This window comes from Muntiacus reevesi, chromosome 2 (assembly GCF_963930625.1).
Source record: "Muntiacus reevesi chromosome 2, mMunRee1.1, whole genome shotgun sequence".
Taxonomy (NCBI): Eukaryota; Metazoa; Chordata; class Mammalia; order Artiodactyla; family Cervidae; genus Muntiacus; species Muntiacus reevesi.
The window spans coordinates 9,131,257-9,151,672 of record NC_089250.1 but is presented as its reverse complement, the minus strand read 5'-3'; the positions used below and the strand labels follow the sequence as shown (position 1 = coordinate 9,151,672).

Here is a 20,416-nt window from a genome sequence, read left to right as displayed (position 1 = left end):
TCTCTATGGGACAGAACTGAGCTCTTCAGTAACTAGAGGAATGGCGCATGCTGGAGAAGCCACTGGGAGAAGGGAGACAAGTCAATGTGTGCTGAGCACGGACATTTTCCCTTGTAGGCAAAGTGAAGAAAAGGACAATGAACCAGTTGTTTGATGTTCCTCATTTGCATGTCTTGAAGTACGACATAAAAAGTAAATAGTTCCTGCTGTAGACAGATGACACACCCTTGGATTCCTCTCCCTCACCTGGCCTTTGAAAATGCTTTGCTGAAACCCTCCAGGGAGTTTGGGATTTTTTGAGCATAAGCCACCTGTTCTCCTTATATGTCCCTGCAATAAATGTTTCTTTGCTCAGAACTCTGACATTTCTGTTTGTTTGGCCTCACTGTGAACTGGGCACATGAACTTGTGTACAGTAACAAAAGCAGCAAGGCCATGTATCTGTATTTCAAGTGAGGGTTGTATCAATTTTCTATTATCATTGTCAGACATAAAATTCTCCAAATATTTACTTGACCTGCCAGGAACGTGGTGTCATGAGTCTGAACTAGGATTTGCTGTTAGAGAAAAGGTCATTAGACAAAAGACATAGAAGAATATTGTGCTCTAAATGCAGTGGAATAAAAAAAAAATCTCAAAATCACTAACATGACTTGGTAATTAAACTCTGTCAGTGCTGCTGCCAAAAAAGAGCTTGTAATTTGGAAGCTGTACTTACTATTGACCTGATTTTACAATTGAGATCATGTCTGCATTTTCATTTGGGAACAAAATTGATCACTGTGTTCTATAAACAAGGCCTGTCAAGTTATTACTCTGTAACTACCTTGCAAACACACATTTAAGAATGGTATGATTTATGATACAGTATAGGAGACAAACTATTTTCTTTTTTACTTCCCATTCTTAGCTCCTTTTAAATTCTTTAAGTTCTTTAATAAATTTAAAGACTTTTTTAATGTCCACTTTTAATATATTGGCTTCTTGCCCCAAATGCTACATCAAAATTTACAAAGTGACCATTCCTCTAACGTTCTCTGAAATCATTATAATGCTCACTTATTCTTTTTTTACCAGTACTCAAAATTATTGTATCCTAATATTAGTGGACAAACTTATAATTTAGAAGGTTTATACAATGCATGTATTTTATACAAATTGCTTCCTTAATCACTACCATATGAAGGATGACAGAATGAAATCAATACAAAATGGTTAATTTAGTTGTTTTAAAGCCATTTCAGATTTTCTAAGACTTTCATCCATCTAGTTCATAATATCTGTTTCTTAGAGGTTTCCTCAAAACTATAATTTAAAAAATGAATCTAAATTAATAATAAAAACATCCTCATACTCCTTGAAAGAATGAAAAACTGTTACAAGTATCTTATTTCACTACTTCTGGATTTTATTTTACTTTCAAAAGTAAGTTCAGAATTAAGGAAATATTCATTTTGCCCCTTGACAGTCTAATGAGGATAATGCAGATGGTTGGATTCTAGGCAGGAATGCAAAGAAACTCTCTATTCTTGACTGGGTAATTTAAGAGCAGTCCTACCTTTTTCACCTTCACTTTCTTCTTGGTCGTCTGTCAGTGGGGTCACTTCTGGGTGCTCCACAATCATGGCATCTTCTTGGTTTGATGAAAGCTCTAAATAGAATGGGACAGAAGGAAGCTCAGAGATAGATGTTTTAGCTGGAATGTGTGAGAAAGCAGTGACTAAAGCTCAGAAAGCTAAAGTTCTTTTTCCCCTCCAAGTTTCAATGGTCACATAAGGAGACCACTAGAGCCACTCTCCAGAATCACTGCCTAAAAGCATACACGCACCCTGCTCACACACACTAGTGTGTACAGAAGTCATGACAGCGTCACCTCATCCTCAGATAGCAATACATTCCGGTTTCAATACCTTCTGTTTCCATATATGAACTCTGCGACTCTGCCTCAATTTTTACTTCATTCTTCGTTGAATCATCCTCTTGCCCTGTTAAGAACAGTGATTGAAAAATAAACATGATATGGATGGCTATAGCTTTATCCCTGGTTTGAAAAGACAAACATTTCAGAAACCATGTTTTGATTATGCCTGGAGAGGTAGAGAACAGTTCTGAACTGAAGCAGAAGGTGAATATCTCATTTTGTAAATTATCAAATTTATATCGATTAGTTAATGAGAAATACCCAGATAATGTAGGCAAAAACCTTTTCTTTGAACTGATTGGTGTAATCAGTATTTAGCTCATCAATACACTGAACATCAATGGATACAAACTGGAAGTCGAAATTTTGAAGAATTTCTAGATTGCGTGGGTTAATTATATTCAATTTCTGTTTATTACATAGATCTTTCTGCATTGAGGATTCCTAGGAAATTAAAATACTACTTGCATTTTCATTCTCCCATCAACAGAGCATAAAAAAACGAGTAATATCAGCACACAGGGATGGGGGTCACCTAATAGCTCAACCATTCTCATAAAACACTGACTAAATGCAGCAAAGGTCAGGAGGGAATTCAGCCAACTCTTGATTACTCCAAGGCTGATTATCTAGGAAAGCATTTTCTCCCTCACCCCCTTGGGTTCTCCTCGTCTCCCCTGTGGAGTTTAGAACATTTAAGAAAGCTAAAAGAAGAAAATGAAATGTCCATTTTGCACCATATTAATGAAAGATTTTATGCTAAGGATATTTAACTGTTACATTAAAAAAAAATTCCAGAGCTAGAGGTTACAGATACAAAGTTGAAGCAGAGGTTCTTGGGCTCTTAGCCTGCATACATCCCTAAAGGAAATGCATCATTTTCCCAAGTTGTCTCTACTTCTGCGAAAAGATCCTCTTTCCCTGCCTGAGACCATGTGACCTGCAGTGGCTCCTATGAGACAAGAGTAGGTACCCAGCTCACCTAAACAGAATATAAAGTCTGTGCTCTTTAGTATTTTACTTTATGTTTTCTGTAAGAGTAATCCTTGCCACTGCATGTATCAATTGTCTATTCTTTATCACTGATGTATATTATTCCATTGTCTGAATATGTGTCAGTTTGGGGCTAAATGAATAACACTGTTAAAAACATTTTTGTATATGTCTTTTGAGGGACATTCATATTCATATCACTTGGGTATAAACCCAGGAGTGAAATGGTTAAGTAAGAGGCAACACATATGTTTAGCTTGACTAACTCCTGAAATACAGTGTTCTGAAGAGTTCATTCCATTTTATAGTCTCACCAGAAATGTATGAGAATTCCAAATTAGACTATGTCTAACTGGATTATGTCATGATACAAAAGCCTTTTTTTCTCTTAGCTACACCACACAGCACGTGGGATCTTAGATTCTCCAACCAGGGATCAGACCCATGCCCCTTGCATTGGAGACATGGAGTCTTAACCCCTGGACCTGGACCTGTGCTGTGTGCTAAGTCGCTTTAGTTGCATCTGACTCTTTGTGACCCTGTGGACTGTTACCCTTGCTCCTCCAGTCACGGGATTCTTCAGGCAAGAATACTGGAGTAGGTTGCCATTTCCTCCTCCAGGGGATCTTCCTGACCCAGGGGTCGAACCTGCATCTTTTATGTCTTCTGCATTGGCAGGCGGGCTGTTTACCACTAGTGCCACCTGGGAAGCATGGAGTCTTAGCCCCTGGACCACCAGGGGAGTCCCCCAAAGTCTTTATATGGGGCAGAAAGCATGGAGTCTTAGCCCCTGGACCACCAGGGGAGTCCCCCAAAGTCTTTATATGGGGCAGAAAAGTCTTTATTCAGGGGCAGAATCTTTATCCCCCAAAATCATTTCCATCCTTTTCACCTCTGGGTACCATACAAAGTGATTACATCTTTGCACATTGAGTTCCTCTGCCTATTTATTTATGCTATTTATTCAGCTATTTATTATTCTCATCCCACTATAATATAGCTGTATCTGTGTTCATTTCCCTTATCAGGTTATAAGCACTGTGACGTTAAACATTGTTTTATTCATAATTCTCTGCCTAGTGTGTGCACGTGCTCAATTGCTCCGTTGTGTTCGACTCTTTGCAATCCTATGGACTATAGCCCACCAGGCTCCTCTGTTCATGGTATTTTCCAGCAAGAAAACTGGAGTGAGTTGCTGTTTATTCCTCCAAGAGATCTTCCTGACCCAGGGATCAAACCCATGTTTCTTATGTCTACCTGCATTGGCAGGCAGATTCTTTACCATTGCATCTGGGAAGCTTCTCTGCCTAACACCTACTAATAAGGAGTGATCAATAAATGTTTAATTAATTGGCCCTCCATTATAGTCCTCATCAATGTCAGTAAATAGCAATTAGGGACTGTAACTTACTTCCATTAGCAACAAAGCACTAAGGTTAAGCACTACATGTGCTATATTTATTGCAAAGAATCTTGGAAGAACTGAATGTTTTAGGCAAATCACCATCTCTTTGGGCTTCCATTCCATTATCTTTAGGAAAAAAATCCCTCCCCACCCTCCAGAAAAATCTCCTAGATACTATCTTGGGCTTCCCTGGTGGTTCAGTGGTAAAGAATATACCTACCAATGGAGAAGATGCAGGTTTGACCCCTGGGTCAGGAGGATCCCCTGGAGAAGGAAATGACCACCCACTCCAGTATTCTTGCCTGGGAAATCCCATGGACAGAGGAGCCTGGCCTACAGTTCATGGGTCACAAAAGAGTCTGACATGACTTAGTGACTAAACTACAGCAACAGATACTAATGCCTTAGAGTCTACCTTTGGCGTTATAAGAGGCTATGTCTCCTGGTAAACTTTCTACTCACCCCTGACCTTTGTCTACTGGGAGGAGGCTGTTGAGGGAAACTTCAGTCTTGAGTGAGCCTCATTCTCTAACCCCTTTCAGGGATCACAGCCTTGTTGTGAAATCAAGATTGCCAGGAGAAATATTAACAACCTCAGAAATGCACATGATACCACTCTAATGGCAGAAAGTGAAGAGGAACTAAAGAGCCTCCTGATGAGGGTGAAAGAGGAGAGTGAAAAAGCTGACTTAAAACTCAACACTCAAAAAACAAAATCATGGCATCTGGTCCCATCACTTCAAGGCAAATAGATGGGGATAAAGCAGAAACAGTGACAGATTTTATTTTCTTGGGCTCCAAAATCACTGCTGATGGTGACTGCAGCCATGAAATTAAGATGCTAGCTCCTTGGAAGAAAAGCTATCACAAACCTAGACAGCACATTAAAAAAAAAAGATATCACTTTGCTGACAAAAGTCTATATAGTCCAAGCTATGTTTTTTCCAGTAGGCATGTATGGATGTGAGAAGTGGACCATAAAGAAGACTGAATGCTGAAGAAATGATGCTTTTGAATTAGAGTCTCTTGGACAGCAAGGAGATCAAACCAGTCAATCCTAAAGGAAATCAACCTTGAATATTCATTGGAAGGACTGATGCTGAAACTGAAGCTCCAATACTTTGGGCCACCTGATGTGAAGAGTCAACTCACTAGAAAAGACCTTGATGCTGGGAAAGATCGAAGGCAGGAGGAGAAGGGGATGGCAGAGGCTGAGCTGTTAGCACCACTGAGTCAATGGACATGAGTTTGAGCAAACTCCAGGAGGTGGTGAAGGACAGAGAAGCCTGGTGTTCTGCAGACCATGGGGTTGTAAAGAGTTGGACACGACTTAATGACTGAACAACAACCATCTCTGCCACTGTTGATGGGAACTGACCATCATAACTCCTCCTAGTCTTTGCTGGAAACTTAACTCATTATCTGCGATCTGCCTTTGTGCAGCGACGGGGACTAGAAGGCCATTCAGAGAGAAGCAGCAGCAGCCACTTCACTGCAGAGTGTCTCCATTCCCAGTTCTCCACACATTTTCAGAGAAAGTCCATCAGGAATAGTAAGATGGCAATTCACCAGGGACTGGGACTGCTGATGGGGCGGGACCACCTGGACTGGCAGCCTAAGGCTGTGATGTGTACTAGGGATGTTCTCTGCAACTAGTAAGGACTGCTGACTCGCTTGGAGGATAAGAGGCTGTTGCAAAGCTTTTAGAATTATTTCTCTCCACTGCCCTTTAACTTGTCTCATTCTTTTTTTTGGGGGGGGGGTTGGGTATAGTTGCTTTACAATATTGCATTACCTTCTACTATACAACAAAGTGACTCAGCTATATGTATGCATATTTTTCTTTTTCCCCTCACCCTGGAGCTCCCTCCTACTGCCTCCCACCACCATTCCACCCCTTTAGGTCAGACATGAGCTCCCTATGCTATACACTTGGTTGACACTAGCCGTCCGTTTTACACATGGTAGTGTATAAATGTTGATCCCAATCTCACAATTCATCCCATCCGCTCTAATCCCCCTCACCCTTGTCTGCCCATCTCTGTGTCTGCATCTCTGTTCCTGCCCTGTATATAGGTTCATCTGTACCATTTTTCTAGATTACACATATATGCAATTTTCTCTTGGGCCAAAAATACATACATTTTCTTCTTTCTCATTTTTCTGACATTCAGTTTAGTCATTCAGTCGTGTCTGACTCTTTGCAACCCCATGGATTGCAGCATGCCAGGCCTCCCTGTCCATCACCAACTCCTGCAGTTTACTCAAACTCATGTCCATTGAGTTGGTGATGCCATCCAACCATCTCATCCTCTGTCGCCCCCTTCTCCTCCTGCCCCCAATCCCTCCCAGCATCAGGGTCTTTCCCAATGAGTCAACCCTCCGCATAAGGTGGCCAAAGTATTGGAGTTTCAGCTTCAGCATCAGTCCTTCCACTGAACACTCAGGACTGATCTCCTTTAGGATGGACTGGTTGGATCTCTTTGCAGTCTAAGGGACTCTCAAGAGTCTTCTCCAACACCATCGTTCAAAAGCATCAATTCTTCAGTGTTCAACTTTCTTTATAGTTCAACTCTCACATCCATACATGACTACTGGAAAAACCACAGCTTTGACTAGGCGGACCTTTGCTGTCAAAGTAATGTCTCTGCTTTTTAATATGCTGTCTAGGTTGGTCATAACTTTTCTTCCAAGGAGCAAGTATCTTTTAATTTCATGGCTGCAATCACCACCTGCAGTGATTTTGGAGCCCCTGAAAATAAAGTCTGACACTGTTTCCACTGTTTCCTCATCTATTTGCCATGAAGTGATGGGACCAGATGCCATGATCTTAGTTTTCTGAATCTTGAGCTTTAAGCCAATTTTTTCACTCTCCTCTTTCACTTTCATCAAGAGGTTGTTTAGTTCTTCTTTACTTTCTGCCATAAGGGTGGTGTCATCTGCATATTTGAAATTATTGATATTTCTCCTGGAAATCTTAATTCCAGCTTGTGCTTCCTCCAGCCCAGCGTTTCTCATGATGTACTCTGCATAGAAGTTAAATAAGCAGGGTGACAACATACAACCTTGACATACTCCTTTCCCTATTTTAACCAGTCTGTTGTTCCATGTCCAACATGTTCCATGTCTAACTGTTGCTTCCTGACCTGCATACAGATTTCTCAGGAGTCAGGTCAGGTGGTCTGGTATTCCCATCTCTTTAAGAATTTTCCAGAGTTTGTTGTGGTCCATACAGTCAAGGGCTTTGGCATAACCAATAAAGCAGAAGTAGATGTTCTTTTGCAATTCTCTTGCTTTTTTGATGACCCAATGGATGTTGGCAATTTGATCTCTGGTTCCTCTGCCTTTTCTAAATCCAGCTTGAGTATCTGGAAGTTCACGGGTCATATACGGTCGAAGCCTGGCTTGGACAATTTTGAGCATTACTTTGCTAATGTGTGAGATAAGTGCAATTGTGCAGTATTTTGAGCATTTTTTGGCATTGCCTTTCTTTGGGATTGGAATGAAAACAGACCTTTACCAGTCCTGTGGCCACTGCTGAGTTTTCCAAACTTGTTGGCTTATTGAGCGTATAGTCCTTTAACAACATCATCTTTTAGGATTTGAAATAGCTCAACTCCACTAGCTTTGTTCATAGTGATGCTTCCTAAGTCCCACTTGACTTCACATTCCAGGATATCTGGCTCTAGGTGAGTGATCACACCATTGTGATTATCTGGGTCGTGAAGATCTTTTTTGTATAGTTCTTCTGTGTATTCTTGCCACCTCTTCTTAACATCTTCTGCTTCTGTTAGGTCCACACCATTTCTGTCCTTTATTGAGCCCATCGTTGCAATGAAATATTCCTTTGGTATCTCTAATTTTCTTGAAGAGATCTCTAGTCTTTCCCATTCTATTGTTTTCTATTCTATTTCCCACTCTATTGTTTTCCTCTATTTCTTTGCATTGATTCTGAAAACAAAGTAGTGAAAAAAGGGGAAAGAAATGAGGTTCTCAGCTTTGAAATCCAAAAATGCTCATACTTGCTCCTTCCTGAGCCAGGATTTGGTGCGTTGTTGGAGGAGGAGGTATGTATGAGCGCCAAGCCCTGTCTGCAGGCCTGCTGTGTGTTAATGATGACTTTCGGGGCTCCAGTCCATCTGCCTTTCTCTGCAACCACTCAGACATACCACATTCTATCCACTTTCTTGACCCCATGGGGGCACGCTTTATGTTTCCCTCTCTACATTCAGTCTGGTTGAATTCTACCCACTGTCCTTTGCCCTAATCCTTCCTGGCAAAGGAAACAAAAGAACATAAAGGATCCTACGGTTTATACATATATTTTTTATACAGTGAACTCAGTCATCCATACTAATGGGAGGGGGCCATTAGAACAGATAATCCAAAAACCCATTCACTTTCCTTTAGAAATGAATCACATGATTGTTTCTTGAAGGCCTGGTAATTAAGTTTGGCTCAAGCTAATGCTTTAATTAATTTGCATTAAAATTGGTCTGGGAACATCAGTCTAGGGTCAAACATTTCTAGAGGAGGATAAACCTAAACTCACTTGATAGGTAAATAGACTGTTTTTAAACAATAGCAACAACAATATAGCTTTGTTATTTATAGATTATTAGATGCTCAGATCTTCCTAAGAACAAAGACTTTGTTTCTCTGATGCGTCTCTTGGAGATAATAGAAATTATGTCCTTTTGTTAAGCTTGAAACTTGATTGCTGCTATTGGTCAAAGTTTTACTTTCACTATGTCTAAAAATACCCCAGATTAAGATGAAATTTAAACCTAGGTTAAAGTGAACTTGATTATTTCTAAGTTATTCTTAGTTTTCTATTAGTTCTCTATTTCTTAGTTTCTAGGACCAATAAAATTTACTATCCTAATGTAAATTATTGCTACAATTATTTCTTGTAGTTACGAAAGAAAGTCAGTCTTCACATAGAAACACTTAATACAGGTATTGGGAATTACCAGTAATTTTACAGCTAAGGGATTGCCATTGTTAATACTGTAAAGTGCTATCATTTGCTTGCATATGTGTGTGTATGTACCTACATATGTATGTATGTATATATGTATACATATATATGTATCTGTATAAGTGTGTGTCTTTGTGTATGTCCAAATATAAAAAATGTATCTACACACATATATACACAAATATATGGAAATACATAAATGAACCCTGGCATTGCAATGAATCTACATTTTGATTCTTTTTTAGTTTACATTTTATAAGCAGCTTACACTGTCATTGTAATTTCTTCAGAAATTTTATAAGATGCATTATATTCCATGTTATGGACAAATTTGGGGATATTCCCTTTTGTTTTTTGTTTTTGCCATCAAACACAGCACTGCAATGAGCATTTTTGTGAATACTTCTCTCTATACTTTTGGTGGTTGTTACTTTAAGATAAATTCTTAAAGCATAACTCTTGGATCGAAGGGTAAACAGTTTACCTTTTATGACATTTTGTCAAAATTGCTGATGAGGAGGTTATGCCCTTTAATGGCCCACCAATGCTGTGTGAGCATGTTTGGATGCCTTCTTCATACCAGTTCTGTGTACTTTCAATCCTATTTAAATATCTGATATTCAGAAGAAGAAGATACTGAAATTATGTTTTATTTGCATCTTAAAGAAATGAAGAGATAGGCCATGTCTTCATATCTACAATGACTGCATGTTCTCTTTTGTGAATTACAATTGAATCCTTTGCCCATTTTCTTCTTGAGTTGTTTACAGTATTATTATTATTGATTTATGAAGTTTTTATTTTTGGAGTAAGAAAACTGATTTGTTGTCATTTAGGCTGAGAATACATTTCCTAGGAACTTTCTTTAGAATTTGATTACACACTTTATCATGTCAAAATCTATATATTCAGCTTTAGCCACTAACCTTCTTCTTTTATGACATATGTGGACTTATGTACACATGTAGTGCTATACACATCTATGTGCACATATTTTATAATGCAATTATGTGTCTGTATACATTCACATTTCAAAAGGCAGTCCTTATTTCAAAACTAAAAAAATTTTACATATATATAAACTTTATATAAATTTTGTGTATAGATATATACATATATACCCTTTGGTTCTTTTAGCTAGTATTTTTTTTTTTTTTTTTTAATATTATTTTATTAGTTGGAGGCCAATCACTTTACAACATTTCAGTGGGTTTTGTCATACATTGACATGAATCAGCCATATAGTTACATGTATTCCCCATCCCGATCCCCCCTCCCACCTCCCTCCCCACCCGACTCCTCAGGGTCCTCCCAGTGCACCAGGCCCGAGCACTTGACTCATGTATCCCACCTGGGCTGGTGGTCCATTTCACCATAGATAATATACATGCTGTTCTTTCAAAACATCCCACCCTCACGTTCTCCCCCAGAGTTCAAAAGTCTGTTCTGTATTTCTGTGTCTCTTTTTCTGTTTTGCATATAGGGTTATCGCCACCATCTATCTAAATTCCGTATATATGTGTTAGTATGCTGTAATGTTCTTTATCTTTCTGACTTACTTCACTCTGTATAATGGGCTCCAGTTTCATCCATCTCATTAGAACTGATTCAAATGTATCCTTTTTAATGGCTGAGTAATATTCCATGGTGTATATGTACCACAGCTTCCTTATCCATTCATCTGCTGATGGGCATCTAGGTTGCTTCCATGTCCTGGCTATTATAAACAGTGCTGCGATGAACATTGGGGTGCACGTGTCTCTTTCAGATCTGGATTCCTCAGTGTGCATGCCCAGAAGTGGTATTGCTGGGTCATATGGCAGTTCTATTTCCAGTTTTTTAAGGAATCTCCACACTGTTCTCCATAGTGGCTGTACTAGTTTGCATTCCCACCAACAGTGTAAGAGGGTTCCCTTTTCTCCACACCCTCTCCAGCATTTATTGCTTGTAGACTTTTGGATAGCAGCCATCCTGACTGGCGTGTAATGGTACCTCATTGTGGTTTTGATTTGCATTTCTCTGATGATGAGTGATGTTGAGCATCTTTTCATGTGTTTGTTAGCCATCTGTATGTCTTCTTTGGAGAAATGTCTGTTTAGCTAGTATTTTTATAGTTTCATTTTTACATTTCATCTTTCCTCCTGTTGGAATTTAAGTTGGCATAAGGGATGAGATTGGGATACAGTTTATTTTTTCAAATGGCCAACTAGTTGTTTTAATGCCATTTATTGAGTCATCTGTCTTTGAAATGTCAGCCTAAATATGTACTGAAATCCCGATCTCCTGGGGTCTATTTCCAAACTCTTTATTCTGTTTCATTGATCAGCCTGTCCATCCCTCCAATAGGACTACATAGTTAATCGCATTTCTAAAAGATGTCATGTCATTTTTAGTCCATTTGTTCTGTCATTGACTGATAATATCATATCTGTGAATTCCGCATTGCATTTCCAATTGGATTTTATTTGCAGTGTATCTTCTTATATCATCTGACACATAAAAGCCCATCATTCTTATATTTCATCAGGGCTTTAAATTTTTATTGATATAAAATGACCAACTCTTTCTCACTTGAGATTTTTGGCTAGAATTCTAACTGGAGAGATTCTAAAGTAGTTATCCATGTTTTCTTTTGATATTCATTTCCCAAACATACTTTTTTTTAACTTTGCATTTTTAAAGCCTTACTATTTTATTGAAATTATTTCACTCTGAGTGGTTTTTACACTCAGTAATCTAAATTATGCTTACTGTCATAACTATTTGCCTGTGTCATCCTCTTTCATATACTGTTTTTTGGTTATACCTTTACTTATTATTTTTATTTGTATTACTAAATATACACTCATGGTTGGTATGATCTTCAGGGCATAGAGCAAGATTTATTCCTTTAATTCTTGTGATTTAATTATATTTGTAAGTATCATAAAATGTTTCAAAGTTATTCTAGTTATTCTTAAACCTAACTGATATTGTCAGAACCCAGAGCACAGTAGGATTTTTAGTTTTTTACCATGTTTATCAAAGTCAGCTGTGTAGACAACCCTTACTGCTCCCCACGGGAATTTTTATTTTACAAACTCTGACACTGAAATTTCCTTTCTTTACTCTCTTCCTTATTTCCTCTCTTTCTTTCTTACTCCTTTAACTCTTCTATCAACATGTGATATACAATCAGAAGTACACAAACAATATGCAGATCCCAATTAAATAATCAAAAGCAGACAGAGAAACTACAAATTCTTAGGATAATCATCCAGCCCTCAGCCCAGCTCCCAGACCAATCAGTATCTCATCCCCAGTCACCCAAGTTTAATAAACACCCTGCCTGTCATAGTTATTTTCCCTGCTTTTCAAAGTTGATATAGATGAACTTGTACAACATATATGCTTTTGTACCAACATATATGCTTTTGTACCATCTTTAGTTAAGGTTTGTAAGATACAATGTTTGTAAGATTCATTCATGCTTTTGCCTGGAATTCTAATTCGTAGTTTCTTTTTCCTTTCTTTTTTTAAAGATATTTTTGATGTGAACCATTTTTAAAGTCTTTATTGAATTTGGTACGGTATTGCTTCTGTTTATTTTTATGTTTTGAGTTTTTGGCCATGACGCATGTAGAATTTAGCTCCCTGACCAGGGATCAAACCCACACCCCCCTCATTGGAAGGAAACATCTTAACCAGTGGACTGCCAAGGAAGTTCCATGTAGTTAGTAGTTTTTGTGCTTCATTCTTATATTTGTTTCTCTGTATGTAAGTTGTCTCTTTCATCTGACTGCTTTTGAGATTTTCTTCCTTATCACTGGTGTTGGCTGAGTTGATTATGATGTACTTAAGTATACTTTTATGTTTCTTGTGCTTTGGGGTCATAGAATTTCTCACATATGTGAGTTCATCATTTTCATGAAGTTTCTGAACTTCAATATTTTTTTCTGTCTCCCCTTCCCATGCCTGCCTACAGAGACTCCAGTTCATGATTATTATATGTGGAATCACTCGAAGTTGTTCCATGGCTCCCTGATGCTCTTTTCATTTCCTTCAGTCATTCATTTTCTCTGTGTATGGATTTGGATAGTTTCTATAGCTACAACTTCAAATTCACTGGTCTTTTCTTATGCCCTGTCTCACCTGCCATTATTCCCATCAGGTATAATTTTCATCTCAGATACTCTGTTTTTCATCTCTAGAAATTCAGTTGTATCTTTCTATATTTTCCATGTTTTTAATGAACATGGAAACCCTTCTTTTAGCTTCTTGAGGACGTGGAACACAATCAATGCTTTTTAATGTGCTCTTTCCTATTATTACCCCATCTCTGCCATTTCTGGATTGATTCCTATTAATTGGTATCTCTTCCTCTATAGGTCATACTTTCCTGCATCTTGTCAAGTAACCCTACAAGGGTCTGAGTGTTCAAGTAAAAGGAAGGGTCATACATCTCTTACTTTAAATCAGAATCTAGAAATGATTAAGCTTAGCGAGGAAGGCATATTAAAAGCTAAGACAGGCTGAAAGCTAGGTGTCTCACACCAAGAAGTTAGCTAAGTTGAGAAGGCAAAAGAAAAGTTCTTGAAGGAAATTCAAAGTGTTTCTCCAGTAAACACAAGAATGATAAAAAAAAAAAAAAAAAAAAAGTGGATTATTGCCGATATGGAGAAAGTTTGGGTGGTCTGGATAGAGGATGAAACCAGCCACAACATTCCCTTGGGTCAGAGCCTAATCCAGGGCAATACTCTAATTTTCTTCCATTCCGTGATGGCTGAGAGAGGTGAGGAAACTGTAAAAGAAAGGTTTGAAACTAGCAGAGACTGGTTTATGAAGTTTAAGGAAAGCATTCACCCCAGTATCATAAAAGAACAAGGTGAAGCAGCAAGTGCAGATGTAGAAGCTGCATCAAGTTAACCGGAAGATCTAGCTATGGTATTTATGAAGGCGGCTGCAGTAAACAATAGCTTTTCAATGTTGACAAACAGCCTTCTCTTGGACTTCAGTTCAGTTCAGTCGTTCAGTCGTGTCTGACTCTTTGCGACCCCATGAATCCCAGCACGCCAGGCCTCCCTGTCCATCACCAACTCCCGCAGTTGACTCAAACTCATGTCCATTGAGTCGGTGATGCCATCCAGCCATCTCATCCTCTGTTGTCCTCTTCTCCTCCTGCCCCCGATCCCTCCCAGCATCAAGGTCTTTTCCAATGAGTCAACTCTTCGCATTAGATGGCCAAAGTATTGGAGTTTCAGCTTCAGCATCAGTCTTTCCAATGAACACCCAGGACTGATCTCCTTTAGGATGGACTGGTTGGATCTCCTTGCAGTCCAAGGGACTCTCAAGAGTCTTCTCCAACACCACAGTTCAAAAGCATCAATTCTTTGGTGCTCAGCTTTCTTCACAGTTCAACACATCCATACATGACCATTGGAAAAACCATAGCCTTGACTAGACGGAACTTTGTTGGCAAAGTAATGTCTCTGCTTTTATATATGCTATCTAGGTTGGTCATAACTTTCCTTCCAAGGGGTAAGCATCTTTTAATTTCAAGGCTGCAACCACCATCTGCAGTGATTTTGGAGCCCCCCAAAAATAAAGTCTGACACTATTTCCACTGTTTCCCCATCTATTTGCCATGAAAGGATGGGACCAGATGCCATGATCTTAGTTTTCTGAATGTTGAGCTTTAAGTCAACTTTTTCACTCTCCTCTTTCACTTTCATCACAAGGCTGTTTAGTTCTTCTTTAGTTTCTGCCATAAGGGTGGTGCCATCTGCATATCTGAGGTTATTGATATTTCTCCTGGCAATCTTGATTCCAGCTTGTGCTTCTTCCAACCCAGCATTTCTCATGATGTACTCTGCAAAAAGGTTAAATTAGCAGGGTGACAATATACAGCCTTGACATACTCCTTTTCCTATTTGGAACCAGTCTGTTGTTCCATGTCCAGTATTCTAATTGTTGCTTCCTGATCTGCATCTAGGTTTCTCAAGAGGCAGGTTAGGTGGTCTGGTAGTCCCATCTCTTTCAGAATTTTCCAGAGTTTATTGTGATCCACACAGTCAAAGGCTTTGGCATAGTCAATAAAGCAGAAATAGATGCTTTTCTGGAACGCTCTTGCTTTTTCAATGATCCAGCGGATGTCGGCAATTTGATCTCTGGTTCCTCTGCCTTTTCTAAAACCAGCTTGAATATCTGGAAGTTCACAGTTCACGTATTGCTGAAACTTGGCTTGGAGAATTTTGAGCATTACTTTACTAGCGTGTGAGATGAGTGCAATTGTGCAGTAGTTTGAGCATTCTTTGGCATTGCCTTTCTTTGGGATTGGAATGAAAACTGACCTTTTCCAGTCCTGTGGCCACTGCTGAGTTTTCCAAATTTGCTGGCATATTGGTGAAGCACTTTCACAGCATAATCTTTCAGGATTTGAAATAGCTCAACTGGAATTTCATCATCTCCACTAGCTTTGTTCGTAGTGACACTTCCTAAGGCCCACTTGACTTCACATTCCAGAATGTCTGGCTCTAGGTGAGTGATCACACCATGATGATTATCTGGGTCATGAAGATCTTTTTTAGACAGATCTTCTGTGTATTCTTGCCACCTCTTCTTAATATCTACTGCTTCTCTTAGGTCCATACCATTTCTGTCCTTTATTGAGCCTGTCTTTGCATGAAATGTTTCCTTGGTATCTCTAATTTTCTTGAAGAGATCTCTAGTCTTTCCCATTCTGTTGTTTCCCTTTATTTCTTTGCATTGATCACTGAAGAAGGCTTTCTTATCTCTCCTTGCTATTCTTTGGAACTCTGCATTCAAATGGGAATATCTTCCCTTTTCTCCTTTGCTTTTCGCTTCTCTTCTTTTCACAGCTAATTGTCAGGCTTCCTCAGACAACCATTTTGCCTTTTTGCATTTCTTTTCCATGGGGATGGTCTTGATCCCTGTCTCCTATACAATGTCATGAACCTCCATCCATAGTTCATTAGGCACTCTGTCTATCAGATCTAGTCCCTTAAATATATTTCTCACTTCCACTGTATAATCATAAGGGATTTGATTTAGGTCATACCTGAATGGTCTAGTGGTTTTCCCCACTTTCTTCCATTTAAATCTGATTTTGGCAATAAGGAGTTCATGATCTAAGCCACAGTCAGCTCCCGCTCTTGTTTTTGCTGATTGTATAGAGTTTCTCCATCTTTGGCTGCAAAGAATATAATCAATCTGATTTTGGTGTTGACCATCTGGTGACGTTCACATGTACAGTCTTCTCTTGTGTTGTTGGAGGAGGGTGTTTGCTATGACCAGTGCATTCTTTTGGCAAAGCTCTATTAGCCTTTGCCCTGCTTCACTCTGTACTCCAAGGCCAAATTTCCCTGTTACTCCAGGTGTTTCTTGACTTCCTACTTTTGCATTCCAGTCCCCTATAATGAAAAGGTCATCTTTTTTGGATGTTAGTTCTAAAAGGTCTTGTAGGTCTTCATAGAACCGTTCAACTTCAGCTTCTTCAGCATTACTGGTTGGGGCATAGGCTTGAATTACCATGATATTGAATGGTTTGCCTTGGAAACAAACAGAGATCATTCTGTCATTTTTGAGATTGCATCCAAGTACTGCATTTTGGACTCTTTTGTTGACCATGAGGGCTACTCCATTTTTTCTAAAGGATTCATGCCCACAGTAGTAGATATAATGGTCACCTGAGTTAAATTCACCCATTTCAGTCCACTTTAGTTCACTGATTCATAGAACGTTGACATTCACTCTTGCTATCTCCTGTTTGATCACTTCCAATTTGCCTTAATTCATGGACCTAACATTCCAGATTCCTATGCAATATTGCTCTTTACAGCATCGGACCTTGCTTCTCTCACCAGTCACATCCACAACTGGGTATCGTTTTTGCTTTGGCTCCATCCCTTCATTCTTTCTGGAGTTATTTCTCCACTGATCTCCAGTAGCATATTGGGTATCTACCAGCCTCGGGAGTTCCTCTTTCAGTATCCTATCATTTTGCCTTTTCATACTGTTCATGGGGTTCTCAAGGCAAGAATACTGAAGTGGTTTGCCATTCCCTTCTCCAGTGGACCAGATTCTGTAGGACCTCTCCACCATGACCTGTCCATCTTAGGTGGCCCCGCATGGCATGACTTAGTTTTATTGAGTTAGACAAGGCTGTGGTCCTATGATCAGATTGACTAGTTTTCTGTGATTATGGTTTCAGGGTGTCTGCCTTCTGATGCCTTCTTGCAACACCTACTGTCTTACTTGAGTTTCTCTTACCTTGGACATGGGCTATCTCTTTACGGTTGCTCCAGCAAAGCCCAGCCGCTGCTCCTTACCTTGGATGAGGGGTATCTCCTCATGGCTGCCCTTCCTGACCTCGAACATGGAGTAGCTCCTCTCGGCCCTTAAGATGCCATTTAGGACTTTCATAGCTAGAGGGGAGAAGTCAATGCCTGGCTTCAAGACTTCAAAGGACAACCTGACTCTCTTGTTAGGGGCTAATGCAGATGGTGAAGCCAATGCTCCGTAGTCATTCTGAAAATCCCAGGACGCTTAACAATTAGGCTTGATCTACTCTGCCAGTGCTCTGTAGATGGAAAAACAAAGCCTAGATGACAGAATACAGCTGTTTATGACAAGCTTTACTTAAAATTTCAGACCCACTGTTGAGACCTACTGCTCAGAAAAAAGATTCCTTTCAAAATATTACTGTTCATTGACAATGCATTTGGTCACCCCAGTGCACTGATGGAGATGTACAGTGAGATTAATATTGTTTCTACACCTGCTAACACAATATCCCTTCTGCAACCCATGGATCAAGAAATAATTTCAGCTTTCAAGTCCTATTATTTAAGAAATATATTGCATAAGGCTACAATTGCCATAGATAGTGATCTCTCTGATGGATCTGGGCAAGATAAATTGAAAACCTGGGAAGGATTTGTCATTTGAAAAGCCATTAAGGAACATTCATGATTCATGGAAAGTGGTCAAAATATCAACATTAACAGGAATTTGGAAGAAGTTGATTCCAACACTCACAGATGACTTAAGAGGGTTTCAGGATATCAGGGGAGGATGTAACTGTAGATGTGGTAGAAACAGCAAGAGAACTAGAATTAGAAGTGGAGCCTGAAGATGTGACTGAATTGCTGCAATTCCAGGATAAAACCTTAGCAGATGAGCAATTCTTAAGGATGAGCAAAAAATAGTGGTTTCTTACTGTGGCTGCTGCTAAGTCGCTTCAGTCGTGTCCAACTCTGTGCAACCCCATAGATAGAAGCCCACCAGGCTCCCCCATCCCTGGGATTCTCCAGGCAAGAACACTGGAGTGGTTTGCCATTTCCTTCCCCTTGCATGAAAGTGAAAAGTGAAAGTGAAGTCGCTCAGTCGTGTCTGACTCTTAGCGACCGCATGGACTGCAGTCCACCAGGCTCCTCCATCCATGGGATTTTCCAGGCAAGAGTACTGGAGTGGGGTTTCTTGAGATGGAATCAAATTCTGGTGAAGATATTGTAAAGATTGTTGAAATGACAGCAAAAGGTTTAGAATATTATACAAACTTAGTTGAGAAAGCAACAACAGCATTTGTGAGGATTGAGTCCAATTTTGAAAGAAGTTCTACTGTGGGTAAAATGGTATCAAACACTGCATGCTACAGCTAAACTGTCCATGAAAGGAATAGTCAATGATGTGGAAAAATTCATTGTTGTCTTATTTTAAGAAATTACCACACCTGCTCCAACCTTCAGCAACCACCACTCTGATCAGTCAGCAGCCATCAACATCAAGGTGAGACCCTCCACCAGCAAAAAGGTCATGATTCATCAAAGACTCAGATGACAGCTAGCAGTTTTTAGCAATAAAGTATTTTTTAGTTAAGGTTTATGTGTTGCTTTTTTTTTTAGACCTGGTGTTATTGCACAATTAATAGACAACAGTATAGTGTAAACCCAACTTTCACATGCATTGGGAAACCAAAAAATTCATGTGACTGACTTTATTGCCATATTCCCTTCTTGGGGTGGTCTGGAAATAACCCACGATATCTCAGAGGTATACCTGTACAAACATCCTTGAAAAAATTGGCCAAAACAAAGGCATTCAAGCTCTCTGCTCAAAAAACATGTGGAAATGCAAGAACTGCAAGATTTGTCTTCCAATACTTCTTTTCACACCTGGTAATTTTGTTGATTACTCTGATGGACGTGAAGTATGTTTCTAGTTTTACAAATGTTCTTGAGCTTCATTCTAGGATAAATTAAGTTATTTACAAACAGTTTGATCCTTTCAAGCCTTGTTTTGAAGCTGGCTTGCAGAGTACAATAGCAGTATTTGGTGTATTGCTAGTTTTGCTCCACTATTGAGGCAAACCCCTTCTGAGCCCCCGATGCATTCTTAGGTTTTCCAGCCTGGCTAGTGGGAACAGGCACCCTTCTCACTCCTGAGGAAGCCCCGGATAACAGGACCTCAAGTCCTTTAATTGGTTTACCCCGTCTCTTGCACACGTGCAATCAATACTCCGCTGAAGACTTGAAGGATTCCCTCTGTAGGTCTCTGCGCTTCCCGGGTGGCACTGGTGGTAAAGAACCCGCTTGCCAATGCAGGAGACATAAGAGATGCTAGTTCAGGAAGATCCCTTGGAGGAAGGCATGGCAACTCACTCCAGAGTTCTCGCTTGGAGAACCCCTCGGACAGAGGAGCCTGGTGGACTACAGTCCATAGGGTCACACAGAGTCAGACATGACTGAGGCGGCTTAGCACACACACACTCTATAGGTCTCTAGAGTGTTCCCTGTGTGGAGCTCTCCCTTCTTCAGGACTCTGCCTGGGAAATGTTAGATGCTTGGTCTTCCATCACTCTCAGCTCTCTTTCCTCAACTCAGGAAGTCTGCTGGACTGTGCTCTGTGGCCTGCAAAATCTCTGCAGACAGTCGGTGGGGACAACCACGGGGCTTACCTCATTTTTAACTCTCAGGCACCACTGAGGTTTACCAAATTTTAATATGAATTGGTGCTTCTATTTTCCATGACAGTGGAAAAATATTAGCATACTTTAATTTATCTCATCCTAATAAATGCCATTATTGCCATGCATTTTGATTCCAAGTCTATCTTAACT

The 20,416-nt window shown here is 39.7% G+C and overlaps 1 protein-coding gene across 1 annotated transcript in view; it reads right to left on the bottom strand.

Moving 5' to 3' along the window:
- Positions 1-20,416, bottom strand: part of MACROD2 (mono-ADP ribosylhydrolase 2) — a 2,149,518-nt gene that overhangs the window by 83,530 nt on the left and 2,045,572 nt on the right. Inside the window, exons 14-15 of the mRNA XM_065919545.1 lie at positions 1,911-1,985; positions 1,559-1,651 (exon numbers count right to left, since the gene is read on the bottom strand). Coding sequence (XP_065775617.1) covers positions 1,559-1,651; positions 1,911-1,985 — 168 coding nt within the window. The remainder of the gene's footprint in view (positions 1-1,558; positions 1,652-1,910; positions 1,986-20,416) is intronic.